This window comes from Oreochromis niloticus, linkage group LG16 (genome assembly GCF_001858045.2).
Source record: "Oreochromis niloticus isolate F11D_XX linkage group LG16, O_niloticus_UMD_NMBU, whole genome shotgun sequence".
NCBI lineage: Eukaryota > Metazoa > Chordata > Actinopteri > Cichliformes > Cichlidae > Oreochromis > Oreochromis niloticus.
This window is the reverse complement of record NC_031987.2, coordinates 2,630,827-2,658,266: the sequence shown is the minus strand read 5'-3', so window position 1 is coordinate 2,658,266 and position 27,440 is coordinate 2,630,827. Positions and strand designations below refer to the sequence as shown.

Here is a 27,440-nt window from a genome sequence, read left to right as displayed (position 1 = left end):
TTCTGACACACAGGTAACAGTACGCTGTACCTGGGTGATGGCCCCTGTAACCCACTGATGGTGAACCTTTTTCACAAGCTCCACTGGGAGCCTCCCATATGCCACACCTAGTGGGACTCTGGTGTATCAATAACTTTCTGAGCTTTCATATGTTCCAGCTACAGAATCTGAGCATAACTAATGAATAAGACTATTGTGCTCTCAAAATCCTTGACAGACTCTTATCATTACATCCCAACAAGGTCAGAGCTCCTTACCTGTCATTGGCCTGAGCAGGAACAGGAGGAGATGTAGTTCCAGCTCCCCTTGATTTGTTGACTTTGGCGTAGAGCCTATCCAGAGGGTCATCATCGGGGATGACTCCGGGCTCGTTAGTATGATTTCCGTGCCCTTGAAAGCCGGAGGGGCCGAGAGGGGAAGGCGTACGAGCGTGCTGAAACGCGCTGTAGGGAGGCGACTGAGACAGAGGCTGTGGCACCGAGCCCATATCTCGGTCCCTGAAGGATTGTATACGGGCATAGTTGGGATCTGCGTCATCATCTTCAAAATCTGGATATGCGGAACCGCCGCCGCCACCCTGCCGCTGATCTCGTAACTCAGGATGCGATGCCTCAATTCTGGAAAGGAAACGCAGGACTAATTATTGCATCTATTGAATGTATTTTGATGAGTGGACTAGCATAGAAAAAATCAAAAGCACAGAGCTCAGATATGACAGGCGTGGAGAATACAGAGGGTGGAGACAGACTGATAAAGGTAATTAAAAGAGTTGTTAAAGTGAACATTCATCCATCATCAACCAGTAAAACAAAAGACGTTCTTCAGCGTAGAGAGACTAACACACCTCCTCTGAGTGCATGCAGTATTTCAGCTATTTCATCCTAATCATCTCATGGATAGAAACCTCCCCACCTCTCTCTCTCTTCTTTCATCCTCTCGAGCTCATGGTCACTCAGGAGGTCTGACTTTTGTCGCTGCAGAGCGGCCTTCGCTTCCTTCTTCTCCTCTTTTTTCTTTCCAAATCTGGACAGAAGTGAACATTGACACAGCATGTGGATCAAAAAGAAAGCCGGAGACAGCACACAGTACAGCTGGTATACAGGGGACGTAGATAAAGGACAAACACTGCATCAGCGCCACTCTTAAAAGAATCACAGGGCGATACGGCCTGATTTTTTTCTCGCGTCTCACATACAAATAAACACACATACAGAATGTCAACTGAACCAGCTTCCACGATGGTTTAGTAAACTGGACAAACAGGTGGTTAACTCAACGGACGCTGGAGTAAAAGGCAGGCAGTTAATCCTACCAGATTTGACAGAGGAAGGATACACGTGAAGCTCAATAGGAATGCAGTCTATACAAGCTAACATAAATTAAAAGACGGCAAACGTGCGACAGACCTAAAGACCCGCTTTAAGTGGCCACATATCAATACTCAAACCACAGCAGTCAATACTGCTTCTGTGTGGTCAGCATCAACAGCGTACTCAGCACTAATGGACACCAGACAATTCATTACCTGGAGGAGATGCAGGCAGACACACACACTGGATGTCATAATGAGCATCATTATATCTTCAGACTTTGCCGCCACTGCTGAAAATGAAAAGTGAACTAAAGTGGGAAATAAATTGTTGTCAGGCACTGATCTCCGTTTGTGTTATGGTTTCCAGCTTTTTCACCCAATCAGGTTGTTTGCTCAATTTCAAACTCGTCTTCAAATGGATTCAACATTCTTATTAACCTTTAATATCATCATCATTAACATTATTACCTTTATGTTACCAGGAAGTCCCACTGGGATCACAATGTGTCTCACAAGAGAGACTACAAATACAACAGAGTATAAATCCACAGCACATACACATTATAAAAATGCCCATAACTTAAAACTTTAATGGTTTTAATGGTCCTCAAGTCTCCGTCACTGCAGTCTTCATTATGCTTTAGATGGAGGTGTTTCTGTAAATTATTTCAAGAAAAGCAGCCATGCAGAGGAGCTGGTAGCTACGAGTCCTGGGACAGAGAAGGGTACAGATGTAGACGGGAAGTCCACCTAGAACGGCTTTATAAAGTAAAATATACGACCATATAAAATATAAGTGGTCAGTGAATGAAGACTCTTTAGAACTGCAGAGGAAGAATGCATATACAGCAAATCACCAAAATCAATTACAGGCAAACAAGTAAAGTAAGATTTATTTCTAAAGTACAAACCAGGCCTCGCTTTAAACTTCCTAATAAGATTAGCACTGCGTGCATTGAAAAATCTACACACAGTGACAAAGTACAGCCAGTGTTTGGAGAGTCCTGTAAAGGACCTTTAGTTAAAGCACCTTCCACAGCGATGGCAGCTCAGTGTCTTCTTGGGAACGAGCCCAAAGATTTAAACTGTTTTTGTCCCATTTCAGGCACAGATGTTCATCTGGCATCATCAATACTGCCATCAGTACTCTAGTCCAGTCATCTTCCTGCCTGCCTTCTTTGAGCCAATCAGCCTCCACTTTGCGTAGTTTAAATCTGTGCTCTCTGTCATTCTCCCTTTCAGACTCTCATTCATGCAACCCACCTCCACCCATCTGCACCTCACAGACACATCAGTCAGAGCTCCACCCAAGCCTCAGTCTTCATCTTCACCACCATCGTCTAGACTTTGGTTGGTCCTTTCATTTTGCCGTGTCGGTCTAATCACCAAACCCTTAATTTCTCCATCTCAATAAATTCAGTTCTTCCAAGTGATCTCTCCTTCTTGAACTTCTGCTTGCTGTGCTGTTGGCATGTAAACTTCTGCTCAGCACACTGGAAGAAGTTTTCACCGGAGACAGCTCGAGGCTATTATCCGCTACAGAAAGAGCTTCCAACATAGCAATGCTGCCACCACTGTGTTTGACTGTAGGGATGGTATTAATGAGGTGCTGCTCAGTGTCTGGTTTCCTACAGTTAGATCCCTCTTGGCAAACTCCACGGCGGCCAGTCATGTGACTTATGGAAAATGGGAGCCGACCACAAAGGTTAGAGCGGTGAAGTGACGCACTGATGGATTTCCTCCTGTAAGGCTGCCACTCAGAAACTTTGGGTCTCAAAACTCAGTCGGTGGCTCCAAACTTGATGATGGAGGCAGTTGTGCTGCTGCTAAAGACATTTACGTGTATCCGTCTTTAGATGATTCTGTGTCCTCTCAGCAACCTTATTTTAACTCTGATTTACAAAAGATTTAAAAATCATTGTAGGACAATGAAAAACAAAAATAATAAATAATGAGTCTGGAATGAAACATGTTCCTGTGCACTGTAATTAGCCAGGCACAAACTTCCTCAAAGAGCAACCAAACAAAATGTTCTCTTTTCCATGATCCAGTTTGAACTTCCACATCTCTATCTTTAGGGTAATTAAGAAAACTTGTACTGTACAAATCTGTTTAGCAGCATTAGCACTGAAGCGTTACATTTACGTTACAAAACCTGCGCACATTTTGATTAGTTTAGAAACAAAATATCTCTACTCCTCCTTTTCTCTCTCTTCTATTTCCCCTCACCCTAAAGCTTCTGCAGTTTTTGACTCCCCCTCTTCAGCCTGGTTCTGCCAGAGGTCACTTCCTGTTAAAAGGGAGCTCTTCCTCCCCACTGTTGTCAAACTGTTGCTCAAAGTAGATCAACTGATTGTGCCTCACAAAATAAACCACCTGGAGGAGATGTTGCTGTAAACTGGTGCTGTATAAATAAAATTCAATTGAAAATCGTAACCAAGTATGATCTTTCCATACTAAACCAGAGGTGATTACAGTACTCCCAGCTCGATGGGGGAGGAGGTAGCTCATTAAACTTTACAACCAGCTGCTGTACAGTCGGGAGGACATGGTGAACTGAGCCAGTCAAACCTATTAAATACCTAATACCTCCAACACACAAACCATGACCTTATTACACCCTTTATGTTTAATTTATCGAGTGAATTTATTGATATATGATCGTGCCACTATACCTGCTTGTGTTTTATTTCAAACAACATTTGCAGTTTCTCTAAAGTGCGACTGTTATGTCGTTTTAGCGCGTGCAAATCACTGCTTCTGTAATAAAAGAAGGTATATTGTGAGCACAGAGGTAATAGGTTTCTTTGAAATGCCTCATGTAGACTGGGGAAAAGCCTATTTACCACCCACAGAGGTGGACGCGATGGGCAATGAAGGGCACCAATCATCTGTGTGAATTAACAGCACGTGTGTGTGTGTTTGCCTCACAGGGGACGAGGCTTGCTCTAATTACCGCTGCCTATAGAGGCTTACCCTTTCCTTCAACTCCTTCTCGTACCCTTCCTCACCGCTCTTTTATGTCTACTCCTTCTGACCGTTTCCTCAGCGCACGCTTTCCTCCCATTAACCTTATTTCTCTTTCGTTTCATACCTTGCTTTCACCCCGTCACCTCAGCCTCTCCTTTGACGTTTTGCTCCTTCCCTTTGCTATCAACCACTTCTCTCTTAAGCTAATCGCTCTCCTCTCTTCTATGCTTCTCACCCCTGCGTCCTCACAGTGTCGGCTTCTCATATTAACAGAAAAAAGAGATGATAACGTGAACACAACATATATTTTAACAACAGAACCCTTCTCTGAAAATTAAAGAACACATTTTAGCACCAAGATTATCGCCATGTCTTCCTAATTTGAAGCACACACGCACACCTTCATACACCAACTTACTTTCTGCACAATGCTCGGTCTTTTGCCCAACACACTGTCATTGTTGCATTTGTCTATTGCACTGTTGTGTCTGCACCTCTTTGTTTTTTTGCAGTTTTTTGCACACTTGCACTTTATGCAGTCCTGTGTTGATTGTCCTGTGTCATACGTAGCACTGTGGTCTTGGAGGAACGTTGTCTCGTTTCACTGTGTACTGTACCACTGCACATGGTTGGCCATTTGACTTGACTACTTTAATAGAAACTCATTATAAATAATGCTGGTTACACAGGTCCGAACGGCATGTTCACGACCTCGTCCAAGCCTCGTCAGATCGAATGGATTGAATGGATCAGCTTTCATTTGTCTCCAGAACAGTTTCCAAAGTTTAATCAGAACGCTGCTGGAAAATAAATAAATCTAAAAGGTCGGAGTTCAGAAGGCAGAAACGCGTTGGTGATGGGGCAAGTCAGACAGGAATGCCCTAAACTGGTTTAAGCTGACAGAAAGGCTTTACAAAGTTGGAAAACCAATCTCAAGAACACAAATGTGTGGCTACAGTGGACAGCTAAAAATTGGACAGCTGAAGACTGGAAATATGTTGCCTGGTCTGTTGAATTATCAATTTCTGCTTAAGGACGCAGATGGTAGAGTCAGAAATTGGCAACAGCGCCACGGATCCTGGTGGTGTTCCCTACACCATGGCATAATGGTGCATGGAGTGCTTCCTTGGCAAGCTTTGGGCCCAGCAGTATCACTCCGCAGTGGTGCCGCTGACCACGGGCAAGTCTTTATGACCACAAATTATCATCTTCTTGGAGGTGGTGATGATATAGAAAGGAAGATGTGCATCTGAAATGCACGTTTCCATGTGAAATCACGATGCCATGGATTCTTTCACATATCAGCACCACGTTAATGTGGTCTTCTGTTGGCAGGCGTAGTTTTGACGCCACACACAACAATCCTTAATGTGTCACTTATCCTTCATTTGCCCTCTTTTGCTTTTCTTCTCTGACTGAAAATAGACAAGCAACCACATCCAGCTATAGACGATTTACATACGCTTTGCAGCAAAATGAGAGAACAGCTGAAGAAGAAGAAAGAGATTCAAAGGAAACGGACACACACAGCTTAATTAAGCCCACTCTCCCATCCTGGGAACACACAGTTGAACAAAGATTCATTCTTCACAATAGAGACCTTACAACATGATAAGGAAATAAAAATAAAACACAGTAAAGTCTTATCTCCTGCCACTACCTTCCGCCTGAGCACGTGGGGTTTCTGAATCAACACTCCTGCTGAGCGTATTCGTCATGCACTCGCACACACGGTAAGAAAAGTTAACTAACACATAAATAAACTGGAGACAAACTGGCATGCTTTGATTTTGTCCCTCTAAACGCCGCTTTGTTGAACAGTGGGTACAAATATAACTTGTTTCATTTTCGTTTCGTTCAATCTTTCGTTCAACAACCCGTCATTTTCTCCTTTGTTAAACGCCTTTTGTCCAACGAAGATAATCAGTTAAATCACAAACCATTGCCTGCATGTAATCACTGCGCACAGAAGTAGAAAGGTCTCACAGGTGAGAATACACTTTTTCCAGTTTTTTTCCCTCTATGCGCTTCATTTATTTGATACTTAAATTTGGATCATTTTTCTATTTGATGAATTGAAACCACCTAAAAGTGGAAAGGATTTAAAATGTCAAATCAAACAGACACACACACACACACACACACACACAGATGTTTAGTTGTAAAGTGTGTTAAAAAAATGAACATTAGGCTGGTTTGGCTAAGTGTAAAAGGCAGGATTAATTAACTTTATTAGAAAAATCATCAGAGCAAAAGCAACAGAAATTCTTTATAGCAAACTGTTATTTTTTTGCAATGTACATCAACACTACGGGTCAGTCGACAGACAGGCTGCGGTTTTTGTTACCTCCTTGTCGAACTAATCCAATGCAATATAAAGCAATGATGGTGGGATGGAATTCACTTCCACAGTTTTTGATCTTAGGAATTAAAACAAAAACTGGTTTAATTACAACTTACAATGATATCGCCTGAGAAGCATCGTTTTACAAGAAATATCAGAGGAAGATTAGCAGCTGATTATCAGCCAGTTCGGACGAATACATTACCTCTTGTTGTGTCATTAGTGGGAACAGAACGATAAGTCATGAATATTCAGCAAGTAACACCTCAGTCTGTATGGAAAGTGTATGGCTGCTCATTTACATGTGAGAAAGTTTGCTCTAGAGATATACAGCCAGTTTTCCTAAAGCTCCCGTCTGTGTAGGGAAAAGAAATCAAACACCCAAAAGTCCGACCAAGACGGGAACTACGTCTTTGGGAATATGTGCGTCCTTATTACAGTAAACGTCCGTCTCTGGCTTTAATCCCAAGCTTCATGAAAGAGAGACGCCCACAGTGGGTAGAGTACACAGACAGTAAAACACTGTGGCAACTCCGTCGATGTTTCAAAAACTTTATGGCACATGTCATCACGGCAGATGGCGAGAAAGACTGTTCGTGCTTGACTGCTGTGTCATTTCAGTCTTACTTTTAGTTTAATTTGTCAAAGACAGGTGGTGGTTACTCTATATAACTCGTACGCGTGTTTATGTTAGACATGGATTTTCAACTTCTGCTTCTGTGTGTGAGCTCTTCACACAGATCTGATGTGTTAGTTTGATTTTTCTGTTTAAACAGAACGGACCCGTGAAGACTTCCTGACAGTAAACACAGAATCACCGAGAGAGAAAAGATAGCAGGTGGAAGACTTTCAGCTTGCTGTTCCAGTCCAAACGTTGGTGCTGTGAACAAGTTTCCCCACGTTTCACCAGTTACAGCAAAGCAGCCCCAGACTATCGCGCTACCACCACCACGTTTGACTGTTGCTATGATGTTCAGTTAGTTTTCCACCAGATGTAACGGGACTCAAACCTTCCACAAAGTTCAGCCTTTATCTCCTCAGTCTTGGGAATCATCCAGATGTTTTTTGGCAGATGTGAGACAGTGGTTCTCAGCAGTGGTTCTCTTCTTGGACTTTCTTATTGTTGAATCATGATCTCTGACCTTAACTGAGCCAATTAAGGCCTGCAGTTCTTTAGATGTTGTTGTTGGTTCGCCTGTGACCTCCTGGATGAGTCGTTGAAGTGCTCTCAGAGTCATTTTGGTGGGTCGGTTGCTTCTGAGAAGGTTCACCGCGGTTCCAGATTTCCTTCACGTGTGATAACGGCTCTCACCGTGTTTCATTGGAGTCACAAAGCCTTAGAAATGTCTCTGTAACCCTTTCAGCCCAACAGATGTCAGTGACTTTGTGTCACAGCTCTTTCTTTAGAGTGCAGCTGCTTTTAGAGGTCTTTTAGCCTTCTTCAGTTTGTGATTTCTTTATGCAGCAGGTCTGGCAGTGATCGGGGTGTGGGTAGTGAAATTAAACTCAGCTTTCCAAAAAAATGTGGTTAATTAGTTTTTTCATGATTGAACTCAAATGTAACCAACCAATGTTTGATTTTAGTGAAGGAAGCAAACAGTACCAGCCGTTATGTTGACTTTACAACGTTATTCAGCAAAAACACTCGTAACAATGTACAATCCACACACATTAGCATGCACACAGATGCGGAGTGCCGAGTCTTCAGAGGGCTGTTACACACCTGCGCTTCCCGATAAACCCACTGATAACTGAGAAAAATCAGGCCAAACATCTGTGACTCTCACTTCATCTATTCTTTCCTTTCTCCTGCTCTTCTCTCACTCCCTCCCTCTGCCACTCCTAGGACACGCCTTCCTTTCCTATCATTGGAAAATGGATCCATGAGGGAATGGGTGATTGACAAGTGCAATACAATAACGAGCACGCACGCACATGCACATACACGCTCTGATGACTGACAGGCATGACATCAGTCAGTGACACCCCAATGACTTCCTGTCAAGACGTTTGATTGGCAGAGTCCTTCCCCTGCTTCAAGCATGTGCTCTCTAATCATGAAACAATGAAATTCAGCGTCTGGTCAGAAGCCAGTTTTTTCCCCTGCTTGGGGAATTTGGAGTCATCTTCCATGCACAAAATTTTCGAGTGCCTTGAAATCTCATTTCCACTGCACGCGTCTATCTTCATGTACAGTTGGAAGCAAATTAAAACCTCCTGCGGCCACTAAGACTGTTCTCAATGGCCCTGTGCAAGCAGCAGGGCAAAATACAAAAATCTAAGATGCATGCAATCGAGTTTAATGCAAAACAAAAACTGCAACTGAGTCTAAATGTGGAATTGAATGAAATGAAAATTCGTTTGCAGACAAGTTGGAAACTTTCACGCAGACTAAGGACAACTGCAGCAACCAAAGCAATCATGAGGTGGTTCAATTTCACACTAGCGGCCATCTGCAACCCACGGCAACCAGGCACTAAACAGCTGGGGAGTACACAATTTTCCCTAGCAACCACTGGTTACCAGGGGTTACTGACTGGTTTTTAGGTCTGCATGAATTGAACCTGGCATCAGATTTTGTCGAAACTGCCAGCAACCTCCAGCAAAGCAACCAGTTGCAGGATAATCCCAGACCAGTTTCCCAGTCCTTATGACCGAGGGTTAACTGAGAAAGAAGCTGGTCTGACTCAAGCAACCTGAATGTGAAGATAATATACATTTATAAATGACATTTGTTGGACTTGTGCTAAGATCGGGAGTGAAATACGGCCTCCATCAAACTGCCAACATGTCTGACTAAGTGCTGCAACTGCACAGCACCAACTCTTACAGGCAGCTTAATTCAAACACAGCACAGCTCCACCAATCAGAAAGTCTCCAGCAAATGATGGGGACTGCAGCATCAAAGTAAGTCCATTTTCTGCCATCAACCTTTTCATCTAAGCACCACACACACACATTCAAAAGCACACAGGCATACAGTATGCACAGACTCGGGCTAATAGGCCTAGCATGAAGCTCAACCATTACACAGCCCACAATGGAGCTAGTCAGTCCTAATGGGCCCCACCGTTGAGATGGGCTAATAGTCCCAGCGATGGAGCACTTTAAGTCTAACAGAGATGCAGCATTATGACCAGCTGGAAAGAGCGCAGAGAGCGGGAGAGGAGCCACGAGGAAAAAAATGGGACAATATGGGGGAAGTCTAATTACTGGTATCAGTGAGAGGTAAAAAAAAGAGAATGGGCTAAAGGCTCAAAGCTCTTTAAGTATACATGTGCCATTCATGGGAAACCTTTTCAATAATTATAAATGACAGTCAGCAAACACACACATGCACACACACGGTGCTTCATATAGGCAGACACATTAGATATCAGATATTCGAATAAACATAGTTTAAATTTGAAAATCAACAGCGTGTACACACAAACACACACACGCATCAATAACCACATGAATATGATGCAGTGACAGCAGCAGACCCGCTTACATTTTGTTCTGGTAGACCTCGTCCTCTCCCAGTCACACCTGATAGATCGCCATATTTTCATTTGTACAGACTGTCTCCCTCCCTCCCTTCCTCTTTCACAGCCAGTCGCACACACACAGATGACGGACCAGCTCAACAACCGTACTCTCCACCCGTGTAAATTATGTGCAGAGCACAGAGTTATGGCTGCGTGTACACACTACATCTCTGTACACATAAAGCACAATAACACAACGCTAAACAGTCAGAGCAAGAAAGACAAAAGACGCACACTTTACAGAAAAAGAAATGCATCCACACACACTCTGGAAGATTCACAGTAACCATGTGCCAACTATATGACAACCATCTGACTGTGTGACCAATCATGTTTTATCAGCACATGAATATTCATGAATATTCATACCACAGTGCACGCACACACACACACACGCACACACATGCAGATGACTGGCATATCTGATTGGCAAGTGGCAACGGTTCAGATGACGGAGCCAGCTGTCCACTTTAAAGGGCATTTGAAACAAACATTTAGAGTTGGACGTTACGGCCGGGGTTAACGATGAGAATGAGACATACAGTAATTACGTTACTGCAGGTACTTGCAACGCTGAACCCTCCCTTCATCCAACTTAACAATTCAAATCACAAAATCCAGTAAAGTAAGCATCTTCAGAGGCGGTGCACGATCAGCGAGGTAACGCAGCGGCTGAATTCGAGTTTCAAACGTGCGAACCGTCTATGACAAACATGCACATTTACTACAGTAAAACCAGAGAGCTGCAGTAAGGGAGAGTATCCCATACTGCCTCTCCTCCAGACCATTAGGCCAATCAAAGGTGCCCTTAGATGAATATGACAAATCAGCAGCTCGCCCCAGATTGAACTGTACTGAATAGCACCAATTTGCCTTCTCAGTCTACCACCATTACATGCAATCAAATGCAGATAGAGAGCAGGAGCTGGAGGGAGCAGACGGAGAGGGAAAAATTGGAATGATGCAAAGATTAGCGGGGTGGGAATGGAGAGAGGGGTGGGGGTGGTCGCTGCAGAAAGATGGCAGGGAAGAAGAGAAGGAGAGAAAGGTTGAGATTATCACTGGGCTCTAATCAAGACCCTCTTACAGTGATGAGCGATGAGGTGTAGGGGAAAGGTCTAAAAATATCCTCGGGTGTATTATATGGTTTTAAAGCACTCGTGGCGAGATGTGATGGGAGAGCCGGTGGTTAGATGAAAGGATGGACAGAGAGAAGGCTCGCTTAGATTAAACTGGAGATGTTCTCGGGTGTGCGGCGTAGGCTGTCCAAACTGTAATCAAACAAAGTGGCAGACAAGAGGAAGAGAGGTGGATGAACACACGCAGAAGGTATCGCTGTAACCTTCGCTGAACTCTGAGGCGCTCAAAACAAAGACAAACGTGATGAAGCGAAGGAGGTGGAGAAACCACATCCTTCAGTCTGTGACGTGTGGTGGAGGAGTGCAACCAGCAACAAAAAGACATTTAGAAAGAGAAGGAGGAGGTACATTCTGTCATCGTTTACCTATATAATTTATATAAACGTGATTTATGACTGAGTTACTTAGCTCTGTTTGTAGTGTGTATTTTATATGAAGTCATCAAATACTAGTACATGTACCATATTTTTCGGACCATAAGGCGCACTGGATTATAAGGCACATAAATGCCTTATAATTTTTTTATAATTTTTGCTATGTAACTTTGCATTGTCCACTTTCTGCTGTAACAAAACAAATTTCCCATGTGTGGGACTAATAAATATTATCTTATCTTATATTAATGACTAACCTGGTATTGTGGATGGATTATCTCAGTTGTTCTCCTGACTGAAGTTTGGTCCGTTTACAGCATCCTGCCATGCGATTGCATTTGTCCCTAACCATCGGGAACCCTCACGTTAACTTTTATCGAGTGGAAAAAAGTTAGAGTTCATCCTCCAGCTTCACTGTGTTTATGCTATGCTAACATAGCTGTGTCGCTAGCGATCACGTAGCACATCATTATATAGCAGCTAGCCCAACTTCAGTAACCCTACAAACGTCACTGCTGTTTAGTTTTCTGTATTCATTTATGTTGGAAGTGATAGCAGAGCTGTACGTTTGAATGTTTCAGAAATCTCTCAGTCAGAACATGCTATATCATGTTTAGGTGGAAGCTAGCGAGCTAACTTCCTGCTAACTTCTAACTCTGTTAAACTTTATAAATCCTGTTTTCATGGATGCCTGGATGTTAAACTTAATTGTTACACCTGGTAAAGCAGCAACGCTGATCATTTTATTACAGATGAAAGAATTTAGACAGTTTTTAACTCTCAGTGATGCCGCAGTGTTCATTTGACTTTGGGACCTGAAGAGGACGGAGTTTAGGACCCAGTCGGCATGTTGTTTTTGTTGGACCTTCACTGCTGATTTCAGACAAAAGTGACGATGATCAAACGTTTCGTCATGAACGACATCAGCAGTTATTTTGATAACATGTTTAAACAACATCATTCATCTCAAGTCCAAAGCTAAGATTCACCTGCTTCCATATACATGCAGTGCTGTGCAAAAGTCTTGATCCTCTCCTCATTTCTTTACCTTTGCTTCTAACGAGCCAGACTTTGCTCTCTTTTTTTAGGTGTTCTACAGTTTCCAGACTTTCTGAAGGTCTTTCAGAGTTTGCTTTGCTTTCATCGTTTTCAGTCGTTGCATCTGAGCATTTTCAGAGGAATATTTTTTTGGGTGTTTCTTTGTTAAGCCACTTAACACTGATCTGGGAATCATTCAAGCATGAAAAGGCACCTTGAGGGAGAAACCAGTGTTGTTTCTGCAAATAACAGAGAACCAGTCTTAAACTGGATCATTAGACACTTAGCATCAAATTTAATATTTCAATCAAATATTTCAAAGACATTTGTAGCAATTATATTTGTGACAATATATTAAAATGCCACATCTTACAGGAAGCAGCATTTATTTATTTCTGCAAACAAATGTTGTTTAGATTTTTTTTAAGTACCATCAGATTTAGATTCGTGCATCTGGAAAGCATGTGATTGGAAACAGCTTCATTTTTCAGCATGACAGTGATTCCAAACACGCTGCCAGTGCCGTAAACAACACACAAACAACAAAAACCGTCACGGATCGGCATCCCCACAGCCCAGACCTCAACACTATTAATCTATCCTGGGATCATCTCGGCAGAAACGTCCAAAGGAAAGCTCTGAACGTCCTTCAGGAAGCCCGGAGAACTATTCCTGAAGACGAGTTCAGGCTATGATGAAGATCAGTTCACACACACAAAGAAAAGGACCCATTTTCTCCCTTTCTGTGCACACACACTTCCTGTTATCTGATCTTGAACTGCAGTTTTATTCACAATCCTCAAATATCGCAATATTTAATTCGAAAAGTCTGAAAACTCAACAGCAAAGTCCCTCCAGAGAACAGAGAAACACCCAGAGTGAATCACAGACCTTCAGTTTTACTACTGACAAACACAGCTGACAAAAAACAAACGCACAGCTAGCAAAGCTGATTAAGGTAAACTTTTCATCAAACTCAGAGCCCGTTCATCTCTGCTCAGTTATCAGGAACTTTGCTCTGTGTTACAAGGTCTCTTTGTGTTTTGAGCGCTGAGGACGGCGGCATTAAGGTACGCACATCTCAGCTGAACTAAGGATAAACAGGCAGACAGGTAGCTCCTGTAAAGGTAAACCACACAGGACATGATGCACAGCGCTCCGTTAGTCATCCTCACACTCGGTCACACTTAGCGAAGAATAAAAAACATTTGACGTTATTATTAACAGGCTTAGATTAGCCATTTACACAGTCCACTGAATAACAAAGATAGAATTTTAGCACAATAAAACGAGGCTATATCTCCGCATCATAAAGGTTTATTTCCTAATGATTAAATGGTGCAGGAATGAGAGAAACTGAAGGGAGATCGGGGAAAAGGTGGCGACTTTCAAAGAAAAAGAATTAAACATATTCGATTACACAAAATTAGTGCATATTAGTCCAACTGCCTAATATTACACTTTAAATAACATGCAATTTGGAGATATAATCATTGTGATAAAATGGGACTTTGAAATCTGGAAGTGCTTTTCTGTGTCCCAGTTCACACAGACTGCTTTTGTGAGTGTATTTTGAAAGGCTGCAGATCAAATTGCACGCTGCTGTTTATCTGAAGATCTGTATCTGTGTAATAGTCATGTGAAATCCCACTTCAGAACCACGGTGGGGAAAAAACACTGATAGTAGGCAGCAGTTAAGGTGGAAAGTATAGTAAATTGTTCATTGAAACACTTTGCCTCATTCATGCTACGTATGTTATAGTCACGCTGAGAGGTGCAGTCTTAATCATACAAAATAGCTCTGAGTGAACATTTCAGGACCTCTTAAGGGAAATTTGGGCACCAGTCTCAGAGCGCTCTTTGTGCCCAGCAGCACGTGACGGCGTTTCATGAAGGGACAAAGCAGAGCTCAGTGTTCATGTTTTGTCCGACACGGTATGAACGCAGGTGGGATGTACACACACTTGATGATGCACGTCAGTTTTTCTGGCAATAAACAAAGAAAAGATGACGGCCTAGTGAACTCTGCTCCTTGCATTGATACCAAAGGTGACCTGATCCTGTGCAGCTGGGGGTTCGTGGGCTCTGAGAGGACAGAGAACATCCAGCAGCAGCAGAAAAGTTTAGGACTGCTTATCGGTGACTTGGCAGCTAAAAAGTGATCAGCAAACAGTAAAAAACGCTGATATCTAAAAGTGCAAATGAGAAAGACACAGATTTCTCTCTCGTCTCAGCAAACACACTAAACTTTATTCAGTGAGGCACAGCAAAGCGGAGCAGACTGTCAGACTGGTACCACCACGTTTCCACTGAAGTCTGGATGGTGTGTATAATGTGCACACCTTAAATTCATCTTAAAAAATCACAAAGACCTTTTAAAGGTTTATGCTCACTGTGAAACTGAAGCCGGCGACACGTTAAAACAAATCTGTTTGTCTGATAAACGCTTTGATGCTGGTTTTGGAAATCACCGCTCTGTGAGAAATGATTTCAAAGCTTTGATATCTGCCGTGTGGTCAGCCGTGTGGTCAGCCGTGTGGTCAGCCGTGTGGTCAGCCGTGGGGACAGCCGTGGGGTCAGCCGTGGGGACAGCCGTGGGGACAGCCGTGGGGACAGCCGTGTGGTCAGCCGTGGTCAGCTGTGGGGACAGCCGTGTGGTCAGCCGTGGTCAGCTGTGGGGACAGCCGTGTGGTCAGCCATGGGGACAGCTGTGGGGACAGCCGTGTGGTCAGCCATGGGGACAGCTGTGGGGACAGCCGTGGGGACAGCCGTGTGGTCAGCTGTGGGGACAGCCGTGTGGTCAGCCGTGGGGACAGCTGTGGGGACAGCTGTGGGGACAGCCGTGGGGACAGCCGTGGGGACAGCGGGGTTTCTGGCTTTTATAACATCTGTTTAAAGTGAATCTTTAGTCTGCTGTGGTGCGTCTCTGCTCAAAGTTTGTATTTTATTACAAAGACACAGTAAAGTGAAGCTAATGCTAGCACTCGTTTTAAAGCCCCTCACCTCAGCAGGCCGAAGCCGATTTTCTTGCTCTTCTTTTCTGCCTCCTCGGGCTCCTCTGCCTTCTTTTTCTCCTTCTCTTTTCCCTTCGCCTTGCTCTTTTCTTTCTTCTTTGTTTTTGCCTTCTTTTTCTTCTCTTTTTTGCCCTTTTCTTCGGCCTGGTCACCAACTCCCTGCCGAGAGGAACTACTCGCAGGCGTGTCCCGACCTGAACTGGGCTCGGTACCATCATCTGGAGGGGAAAAAGAGGAGAACAATATAAGAACGATGAAACAAAGCAGCAAAAACAACTACTTTGGATTTAATTCAATAAAACATAAACATCTGAATCATCGACCTGACCTGAAGGAATGCTGTGCAGGAGAGACCACCAACGGCAGCTTTAAGCTAACGTGCGATGACTGCAGGTTATGTCTGAGAAATGTTGTTTAGTGATAATAAACTACACAAAAAACAACGCACTATTCTGGGGGTGTGACCCGGCCAGTCAGTCAGTGATGCTGGTGACTTTTCCACGTTTGGCTGATGACACTGTGAGTACAAACGTGCTACAAGTGACTGCTTAACTGTTTGCACAGTTGTGTTCTTGCATGTTCACCTGGAAGTTTAAGGAACATAAAAAGATCTTGAGCCTGGTGCTCACACAACACGTCACAAAGAGGGTCAAGGCCAAAAAACCCAAACGCATTAAGCAACAATGCGCACAAATAAAAACGACTCAGAGTTTACATTTTTCTCCACAGCGCACTTAGCAGCTTTACAGAGAGCTGATTTGCTCTTCACAGAGTAAACCGTGACGCCTCATTGCTTCTTCGACAGACTGGAGGTCTGAGACGCAACACAAACACACAAACACGCAGAAATTATAGACTCCTTGTCAGATTTCATAAGCTAACCAAACTAAATTTATTACTTCAAATGGGGCTTAATTTTATTTGGGTATTCACTTCAGCATTAATTACAAAGACCGTCTTCCGGGAGGATGGAAGTGTGCGTGTGTTTGTGTTGCTGCAGACCCACAGCATCATGCTCCACAATGGCAGCAGACGTGATCTCACTAAAGATCGTTTGTTGCTGTGATAATTGTGCACATGTGTGGGTTTTTATTTTTCCTGTGAGGCTTGTTCACAGAATTTTAGTGTTTCAGAAAAAGTGCAAATATCACAACAACAGGTTGAATCATAATCAGAATATTTGCTTCAAAGCACGTTGATGCCAGAGACTCGTCACATGTCAGCATAAAGTCGGGACTTTTTCATCTTTTCTGCGCCAAAGAAATAAAGAAGTGATCCAATTTAAACAGAAATGAGAAAAAGTATTCAGAGTAATCCATCCCAGCTGAAGTACGGCCTCAAAGGCACTGACTCATCAAAGTGAATAGATTAGAAACTGTGACACGCTGTTCTTCTGTGGTATTAGCTGGACTCAGCTCAGGACCCCACACAATGCATCTGCTGCACATTAACTGTTTCATTTACACTGTCAAAATATTACCAGCGTTTGCCTTTCTAACGAACGCAGGTCCAGGGCTAAAGAGTGCTAACTCACCTCTGACAGGCAGCGCTCGATAAGCATTTACATCCGACGCTGATATGATTTAAACCCAAACAAAAAGTGATGACAACAGACAAAGAGAAGCACACAGGAGAGCAATGAAAGACAGATTCAGAGTTCTCTGTCGATTAACTGCAGCTCTGAAAGTGTTGAATATTTAGAAGGATAGTGACAGGTGTGTGTGTGTGTGTGTGTGTGTGTGTGTGTGTGTGTGTGTGTGTGTGTGTGTGTGTGTGTGTGTGTGTTGAAATGCCCTATTAGTCCTATCCCGTGTGAGTGTAGTGATCTGAAACAAGCCAACTCATTACTCTGGTGGTGACTGATAAGACCTGGCTGCTAATAACACAGCTGGGAATGGGATATGTGCTGATATTTGGAGGCATAAGGTGCTTGTTGCAAAGCCCCTGTCACACTTTACTTGAGAAAATGTAATTGGGGAACACCTTGCGCACAGCGGCGAGCCGAGTGGGCATCAATCACTGCGTTAGAAAACTCCATGTGAAGGTGGTGAAGATAAACGTCACCAATCAGACTGAGCTGCAGATACAAGTCGGTAATTCTAAAGCAGTAACAAGTGATGTGTAGACAAATGAATGACAATGCATCGTCAGCGTATCGCAGACACACGTCTCTCTCTCCCGCTTACCGTCATCATCTTCAGCCGGCCCGTCGTAGGATTTATCGATAGCTGCTCTGAAGCTCTCGTTGCAGCCTCTTCCCCTCACCATATTTGGGCGAGGGCGGTGGAACGGGAGGAGTTCGTTCTTTCTGTTGACCTCCGACATGGCCGTCTGGAGGCTCTCCAGCGAACTGGACTTCTTCAGGCCCAGGGTGGGGCCGAGCTCCACGGGGCTTGATGATGCTGTGGGGGAAAGGAAGTAATATTAGCATGTTGCAGTTGTCTCCTCCTGACAATCAGTCAGGTTGCATTTGATCCTTGAAGGTGAGACTGACAGCACAGAAAGCTACAGCTGGCAGCACACAGTGGTTTTGAATATGAAACCCCAGTTTCAAGGTAGACAGATTAGTTTGAAGTGTCACATCTTCCTTTACTTTACTGCATCAAGTTAAAAAGGTCAGAAAGCATCTTTGAAGAATTTCTAATAATAAACATCTTAATTTCTGACCAAAAACATGTTAAATTTTGATCGGCAAATTCTGATTAGATCATCTTTAAACTTTGTTGGTAAATCTGAAGACTTTCACTGCACGTCCACGATGTAGATGCTGTCGTTCTGCTCCTGGTTTTAGTGCCTCAGAAGACCCGACCTGCACATATACAGTAGGAGAGAGACACCTTTGCCCAGGTGTGGTGATCGAAAAAAGCTTTATTCCTGCAGCACCTTTCTGTGATCAGATTAAAAACCTGAAGGAGACACGAGGACCAGAAGTCAGACCCACCAGGCTACGGCTGAACTCCAGAGAGAAGTGCCAATAAAAAAAGCGATGCAGTTAACTATCCTGTTGTTGAGTCTGTGATGGATGGGAAGTCTGCTTCACCGTTCCTAGATCTCCATCCATCATCACGAGTATGCTGTGAGAGATATTACTGAGGGAGGGAGGGATCTAGCAGGAAGCATGATGAAGAGGAGAACGATGGATGAGAAGACAGTGCAACGGTGGAAGTATTCATGGGAGGGAGAGAGACATCAGATGTGTGTTGGAGCCTCACGTTTCAAGCACACAAAGTCTACATTTGTAAAAACAGCAAAGCTTGCACTCGTGGCATTTTGCAGGCTTCCTAGCAACTGCTGCTATCTGCTGCATAAACCCAAGTTAAAAGCATCCGGACCGGGTTCAGCCTCGGGCCCCACTGTGATGTCTCCACCACTTGAGAGGATTACTGTTTATTAAACAAAAGAGGGAGAATAGGTAATGCAAGTGTCACCCTGTGCCACCTAAAACAGAGAAGACACAAGATGGGAAGGAGGAAAGATGACTGGGAGGGAGCAAATTAAGTTTCCTCCAGAGGATATCATCATGGGAAACCCTGGTGGCAGAGAGGAGGACAGAGAAAAATGAGGAAGAAGGGAGGAAGGCTGGGCTAGCTGCCAGCTCAAAATACTGGTAATCCTTACACACACACACACACACACACACTTCAGATTCCTTGCTGGCCGTAGCCTGTCGATATGATGCCACTGTGATTCATGATAGCTAAACTTGCATCACTTTAGCTAATGATTCCCTATACGCGCTGCTGTGTTTGTGCGTGCGTGCACACGCGCATGCTTTCACTGCACAGGAGATGACCGAGGACTGAGGAGGCAACTTCCACATCTATTTAAACAACCATTAACCAAACGCACACAAACACACAACGAGTAATAACTCACAATGAACGTGTGCACATGCATAATGTAAGTGGTCCGCTCAGAGAGGAGACGGGCAAAGGCCACAACATGTCGACTCACATCCATAAACACTGCCCACATGACATTCAGAGGCACACTGAATCATCACAGCGCCATGTGATTATTTCATAGTGGATCAACCCAGGAGTGATAGCTGAACAGCTGAACTGATGAAACAATTAGACAATAATGTTCCATCAAAAGTCATAAAACTGAGACTGAAACTTCAATTAAATTATTTCAGGGTTACTTTTTTAATAAGAAACACTAGATTTACGTGAGCCATCAGCAAAATATGCTTTTCCTTTCAAACATCAAAGCCAAACCTACAACAAACCAGTAGAACCAGTTTAAGAAAAGCAAAGATAATCCAGTCAGTGTCTACTTTGCAGACAGACCAGTTCCCTTCCAGCTGTGGTCCAACAACCTTTTGTTACGACACCAAAACAATGAAAAGTTTTATGTGCTGTTAGCATTTAGCACATGATTTACCGTCTCAGCTCTTTAGTCCCTGCTGAATTCCCAAATCTTATTTACATCGGGTGACTCATTTTTCTTGATTTGCATTTTCATATATGCCATGGGGTATGACAGGGTGTTAGCTGTGTAACTGTAACACTGCGACAGAAGCATCTATATTTGTTTTGACAGTGTGATTACATAGTTTATGACTTCCAGAAGCTCAACAGGACCGTGTGCTGCTGGCTAATGGGCTGAAGCTACGTGCACTCTGCCTTTAAACAAAGAAAAACAAACTAAATCATTTTAAATACAAGTTTTCGACTGTAGAGCTGCTGCGTGATAGAAGAAACCCCCCATACACCACTTTCACCTGACAACTTTAAGTAGAACTACACTTCAGTGAGATCCGACCCGCCCCTCATACTTTAGTTGATAATCTGTCACTCTTATTTTAAGTGAATTTATAATAAAGCACACTTAAAGAAATAAGAAACATAATGTTTGTATTTCCACTGCCTGATCGTATCTGAGCAGAGCCCCGTACACTTCAGCAGTGACATCATCGATAAACACCGGTGACCTGGCTCGTCTGTGAGCCCGCAACACTGCCTCCACCATGTTTGACACATAATCAGCTTCGGATCACGAGCGGTTTCTTTCTCCGTCTTTTCCCTCTGTAACAAGTTCATCTCTTTAGATGTCGAGGTCGTAATGTCGATCTGAATCTTGACAATAATACACCCGCCTCCTCGAGACTGTTCCTGACTTGATTCAAACGATGTGAAGCTGTTTTTCTTAACCATGGAAATAATTCTGGCATTACGCACCGAAACCAGGACAAACCAGGTCCTTCAATGCACATATTAAACAAATATGTAAGGCTGCTTTCTTCCATTTGTGCATCATCTCTAAAATTAGAAATATCCTGTCTCAGAGTGACGCTGAAAAACTAGTTCATGCATTTATTACTTCCAGGCTGGACTACTGTAATTCACTATTATCAGGATGTCCTAAAAACTCCCTGAAAAGCCTTCAGTTAATCCAAAATGCTGCAGCAAGAGTCCTGACAGGGACGAGAAAGAGAGAGCAGATTTCTCCTGTTTTGGCTTCCCTTCATTGGCTTCCTGTTAAATCCAGAATTCAAAATCCTGCTCCTCACATACAAGGTCTTAAATAATCAGGCCCCATCTTATCTTAATGACCTTGTAGTACCATATCACCCTATTAGAGCACTTCGCTCTCGCTCTGCAGGCCTACTTGTTGTTCCTAGAGTATTTAAAAGTAGAATGGGAGGCAGAGCCTTCAGTTTTCAGGCCCCTCTTCTGTGGAACCAGCTTCCAGTTTGGATTCGGGAGACAGACACTATCTCTACTTTCAAGATTAGGCTTCAAACTTTCCTTTTTGCTAAAGCATATAGTTAGGGCTGGACCAGGTGACCCTGAATCCTCCCTTAGTTATGCTGCAATAGACGTAGGCTGCTGGGGGATTCCCATGATGCACTGGGTGTTTCTTCTTTACTCACTATGTGTTAATAGACCTCTCTGCATTGAATCATATCTGTTATTAATCTCTGTCTCTCTTCCACAGCATGTCTTTATCCTGTTTTCCTTCTTTCACCCCAGCCAATCACAGCAGATGGCCCCGCCCCTCCCTGAGCCTGGTTCTGCCGGAGGTTTCTTCCTGTTAAAAGGGAGTTTTTCCTTCCCACTGTCGCCAAAGTGCTTGCTCATAGGGGGTCATATGATTGTTGGGTTTTTCTCTGTATGTACTATTGTAGGGTCTACCTTACAATATAAAGCACCTTGAGGCGGCTGTTGCTGTGATTTGCCGCCGTATAAATAAAATTGAATTGAATTGAATTAAACTTGATGGTGATGCTGAGTTGGACGGTGCGTTCACTGCCTTTAAGAATGTAGCAGATTGTTGATTTTTCCACTTTTTTATTGTGGTTTTTCAGGTTGATGATAGCCTCGTTCATTTGCATCAACACCTCTGTGGACTTCATGCTGAAAGTTCCAGCAACCAGATCAGCTCCAGATCACGTCTGTGTTTAAACAATGAAACAATGAGAAAACGTCCTGAAAGGACTGGACAGTTTAATGGACGCACAGAGACAAGACTACAAAAGTGATGTTGCTATTCTAATACGTATGGACTTAACTGCATATATATAATAAAGCGTATGTTATTTGCTCAAATTCAAAAAGCAAAACGGGAACAAGGAAGCTAATAAAACCAAGAACACAGACTGACCTCTGAGTCCAAACTCTGACTGTTTGCAAAACACTCAGTAGTTGGATGAGCCGAAGTTTTATAAATAGCTTTGTGGTGTTTGGCTGGGTAATCAGGGAATACACACACACACACACACACACACACACACACACACACACACAATCACTTATAAAGATATATAGCTAACACACACACAAGGTCTCACAAACATTTTTTGCTTTGAGTAGCAGGATTTGTGTCATAAATGTAATTACTGCTGTCCAACTGTAAGATGATAGAATTAAGCTGCTTTTAGAGAGTGAGAGAGAGCGAGGGGGGTGTGTGGGGGGGATCACAAGTAAGACAAGAATATCAAAATGGTTGGAGGCAGAGGAGGAGGAGGAAGGTGGGGGTTGGCAGAGAAAAACAGAGAGGAGAAAAGAAGAAAGAAACAAAGACAGCAGGCCTGGGAATGAAAGAGGAAGGATGGAAGTGACAACGAGAGAGAGAGAGAGAGAGAGAGGAAAAAACAAAAAATATATAAATAAAAAATTAAAAACAGAGCACAAAGACAGAGAATGCCAAGCTATCCCGAGGCTATTTTGTTGGCAGGAAGGCAGCGGGCTACTTTCAAAGTCAAAATTACACTAAGGAGCAGCTTAGCAGCAGGCAGCAGCAACAAAGCCAGCAGACCCAACAACAGCCCCAACTTCTGATGAACCCAAGCACTCTTTGGACGCTCTAATAAGGAAATGCAGCTCCATTTCTGTGCTCCACTTTTCCATGGAAAAAGACAATATCCAGCTTCTCCCACTGTCCCATCGGGGGAAGAAAAGCATTACATCACAGCACAAATACCACCCGGCCCAGGCATGCGGCGTTAGAGAAGACATACACACTTAATTAAAAATTCCTCCTTAAAATAAAGTGACACAGTGATCTAAAGGGTGAGGTGTGCAAGGCTACACGAAGCATCTCTAAGAGAGTGTGTGTGTGTGTGTGTGTGTGTGTGTGTGTGTGTGTGCGTGTGTATCTGCTGTGAAACAGTCTGGGAAGGGAGGACGGTTTGTGTAAGCAACCGTTTCCTGTTTATTATATGTGTGCAGAGCGGTTCACAGATCCCGGCCGACGAAATGAGGTTTTCCGATCCCACAGGGCCCGTAATAATTGAACGGGCATCATAAGCCATACAAACACGTGACATCATCACCAGTCTCATGTCTCAGTATTTATTTTCAGATTCCCACAGAGCTCAATGCAGATGCAGCTGTACCGAAAGGCGACGGTATAAAAATTGACCGAAAGAAGCGATAATGCAAATATGTAGCATGGAGGACTTCCACGAGCGCCACCCCAAAAACCAGATGGTCGCCGGCCTCGCTGCCAACAAGAGCTGATGTGTCGTTTCTGCAGGATAATGACTCCTTCATCTGAGATCCATGTGCACGAGGTGTTTAGAGAAGAGAATCTATTTTTCACTCATTAATGCACGAGCTGTGGAGGCTCATATAGATTCTCGCTTCAGTTTGCTAAAAGATGGAAATCTTAAACATTGGCCTCCACCTCGTCGTGCAGTGTCTCATGCATCATACAACATCAGCGCAGCACACGTCAGCTATCATCCTGTACAGCCTGAAAACGACGAATGGCCAAACCAGCGAGAAGCGACAGCTCTGACCATCTCCCGATTACTGCTTACCTTTATTGGCTTACTGAGGGAGACTGGGAGGGGTCAAAGGTCATTAGGTATACGGGCGCACAGCCAACGGGACACACAAAGACAGTTAAAACACAGAATGATGGAAAAGCAGTCACTACTTCCAATAACAGCCGGTAGGAGCTAATGTGAGGCGGCATCGAGCACGATCTGCACACATGCACGCAGCCACGCTGACACAAGACACAAATTGAGCTGCTCTCCCTGCGACAAATTAATCCATCAATCCACATCAGCCTAACAAGGTGGCTTTCAGGTTAAATCCAAAGCAAAGTCTGGGAGAGCCAGAGAGACTGGGAAACAAAGGAAGGAAGAGAGGAAGGAGGAGACAATCAGAGGGAGAAGGAGACAGAAGGGGATCCAGAGAGATGCGACTCTCTGAAGACGCAAATTGGCAAAGTGGTGTCAGCGTGCAACTGCTGTCAAAGTCAAAGTTTCACCAGAGAGCGATTCAGACAATGGACTGCACCGGGGTCCCTCAGCATCACACTGGCCCCCCGACACACACACACACACACACACACACACACACACACACACTTTCAGAGAGATGCTGTCCGTCCTAAGCTCCTCTGCCTGTTTGCCAGCCTCTAAGCCTGAATGGCGTTGGCAAGAAAGTGAGTGAGCGAGGGCTGCTGGTGGGTGGAGGAAGCAAAACTCGGCAATACAAAGACATAAAACTGCAACAAAGGCATACAAGAAATTTGGCAGTTCAAGACATGTTTGCTGCAGGGAAAAAAAACTCACACGAGTATAAACACACGAGACCTTTTCTTTCCCACTTCTTAAGGAAGCATCTGCATTAAGGACTCACGCATATTCAAGAAACAACTGAGGGCGTTTGTGCGCGTGGATGGAAATGTTCTCGATTCCAGAGCTTGTTTATTCCCCACAATTGACTTTCACATGAAAACAGCTCTCGTGCACTGTTGCGCGCTGGCTCACAAACACACGGGCAGCTCGAGGCCGCCTTCATCACCCGAGGCTCGGCACAGCGAAAGGAGCACAGCTGCAACCGTTTACGTTTTGTCAGCAGTTTTGGTGTGCGTGTGTTTGACTCCATCGTCCTTCTCACAGCGGTTAAAGGATGAGTCTGCACTACTGAACGATACGTGCTAATGTGTTCTGATCATGTAAGCAGCAGTATCATGTACACCCAATAATGACTCAAGTAATCTTCATGGAATTTACTTGGGAGCATCTCTTCTGTCGACTCTTCCACAGCTCGTTTGATTTATTACCAGAATGCCGGAGCTCCTATTTCTCAATGCCACCACAAAGACGTCAAACACGTCTGACCACAAACCCCGACACGATCTGTCAGAATGTAAAAGCGGGGCTTTTCTGTGTTTATTTATCGCAAGAATTTCTGAAAATCTTACTGAAGACAGTTTGCTCATCTGCAGCCTCCACACGTGGGATTTTCATTTAGCCACAAAGACGTGCACGCACTCACTTTTAAAGGGAAAGTTTCCACACATGCACGCGCACACACAGTCTGTAATATGGTCGCCTATTTCCATCGCTTTGCCTCTCAAATTCAGCAGAACTATAATATAACATGAAGTTCACATTTTCCACAGGATGATGGAGACTTTCCATTACCATACTATTAATGGTGACAGCTTTCACGCGTGTATGTGGGTGAGCGTGTGATGTCGTTGTCCGGAGATTTCTTTGGGTTTGTAGAGGGAAAGACCATTGCTGGAAGTGTAAACAACATTCCCAGAAGTCACTGTCTTTAAACTGCTCATTTCTCAGGACCCCACCCCACCCCACCCCACGCCCTGCCTCCTCCAAAGTCCGTGCAGCTGTCCTGACAGCCTATCGTGAGGCTGCTGGAAGCATTTCAGTTGTAAAAAATGGATTAAAGAAGAGGAAAGTGGGCTGTCGCGCTTGCCAGGCACACACTCTCTTTAACAGCTCTCTGGGCTGTGCAGCCTTATAAACCAGGAGACACGCTGACAGGCAACAGGTACGGGGAATGTGTAAACGGGCCTTAGGAAAATAGTCTGGAAACCAACCGTGGGGGGAAAAACAGATAAAGTGTCCAAGTGTCTTTACTGGACATTCAACAGGCCGTAAACCATGAGGTGAGGTATACGACATGTCAGATATCCAGGAGTCCAGTAAAGAAAACATCTCTGAGTTACCGGACACAGCACGCATTATTATTATTATCATCATTATTATCTTGCAGGACTTTAAAAACTGGCAGCAGCCGGCAGTGCAGCAGAGTGAAGGAGACCAAAGTGAAGAACATACAGACTGACCGAGGACAAACAAGTAAATCTGGCCACAGTTTAATCTGAATTACAATCTGTCAGTCGTAGTCAGCGAGTAGCAGAATATAAACACTATTATGGGCGACCGTGGCTCAGGGGGGTTGGGAAGCGCACCTGTAACCGGAAGGTCGCCGGTTCGATCCCCGGCCTTTGTGTCCTGGTCGTTGTGTCCTTGGGCAAGACACTTTACCCTACCGCCTACTGGTGTTGGCCAGAGGGGCCGATGGCGCGATATGGCAGCCTCGCCTCTGTCAGTCTGCCCCAGGGCAGCTGTGGCTACAACAGCTTCCACCAGTGTGTGAATGTGAGAGTGGAATTGTAAAGCGCTTTGGGTGCCTTGAAAAGCGCTATATAAATCCAATGCATTATTATTATTATTATTATTAACACTCGGGTCTTCCCTCCTGGTAACAGCCCATAATCATCAACACTGTTGATTTAAGCTGACAAAAATATAAATCTGACAGCTTTGTTTGGGACTTCTGTCCACACCTTTGCATTTTTACCAAGTTCAGTCCTCATCACGTCCTCTTTCCTCGTCTGCCTTACTCACATTTTCTGGATCCCGGCATTCGCTCAGCTCCAAACCAAAGACGAGAAACCGAAAGGAAAAATGTGTTTTCCTCATCTTTTTACCGGAATGATGGAAAGAGGAACAGACAGCGCATCTTTATCTCATTATGGTCTAATCTAATAAAATTACTGTTAAATCTCTGTTTCCATAACTTGTCTTTCATGCTTATATCATCTTCAGAATTGTTATGGAGCTAACAAATAAAAGTCTGCACCAGCATGAATGAAGTGGAGAAGTGCTGGACTGAGTGACGAGGATAAAGGCAGACTCACACCAGAGTGCAATGACGAGTGCTCTTAATGCTGAAGGGGCCACAAATGTAATGCTGGAGACTTCAAGGCAAAGAGAAAGAGAAAAGTTTCAGGTGAAAACTTTTAAAAACACGGGCTCGTCGGCTGCTGTGGTGAAAGCTTTTGAAGCATCGTCCATCTCTGCCCGCCCGCACTTCAGCTTTCCTACGTCCTTGTCTCCTATCCTCAGGAGCAGTCTCGACTGTGCGGTGAGGCCTTGCTCTTCTTTCTTGGTTCGTTTGTAAATTTTGTTTCCATTTGTCTCCAGAAAAACCTTCAGCGC

At 44.0% G+C, this 27,440-nt stretch overlaps 1 protein-coding gene across 5 annotated transcripts in view; it reads right to left on the bottom strand.

Annotated features, from left to right (window-relative positions):
• The window catches only part of pard3bb (par-3 family cell polarity regulator beta b), a 205,111-nt gene that overhangs the window by 69,796 nt on the left and 107,875 nt on the right, over positions 1 to 27,440 (bottom strand). For all 5 annotated transcript variants that reach the window (XM_019353173.2, XM_019353172.2, XM_013270228.3 and 2 more), the window contains 4 exons: positions 17,908 to 18,123; positions 15,711 to 15,939; positions 913 to 1,023; positions 258 to 617 (listed from right to left, as the gene is read on the bottom strand). In XM_019353173.2, the coding sequence (XP_019208718.1) occupies positions 258 to 617; positions 913 to 1,023; positions 15,711 to 15,939; positions 17,908 to 18,123 (916 nt within the window). The remainder of the gene's footprint in view (positions 1 to 257; positions 618 to 912; positions 1,024 to 15,710; positions 15,940 to 17,907; positions 18,124 to 27,440) is intronic.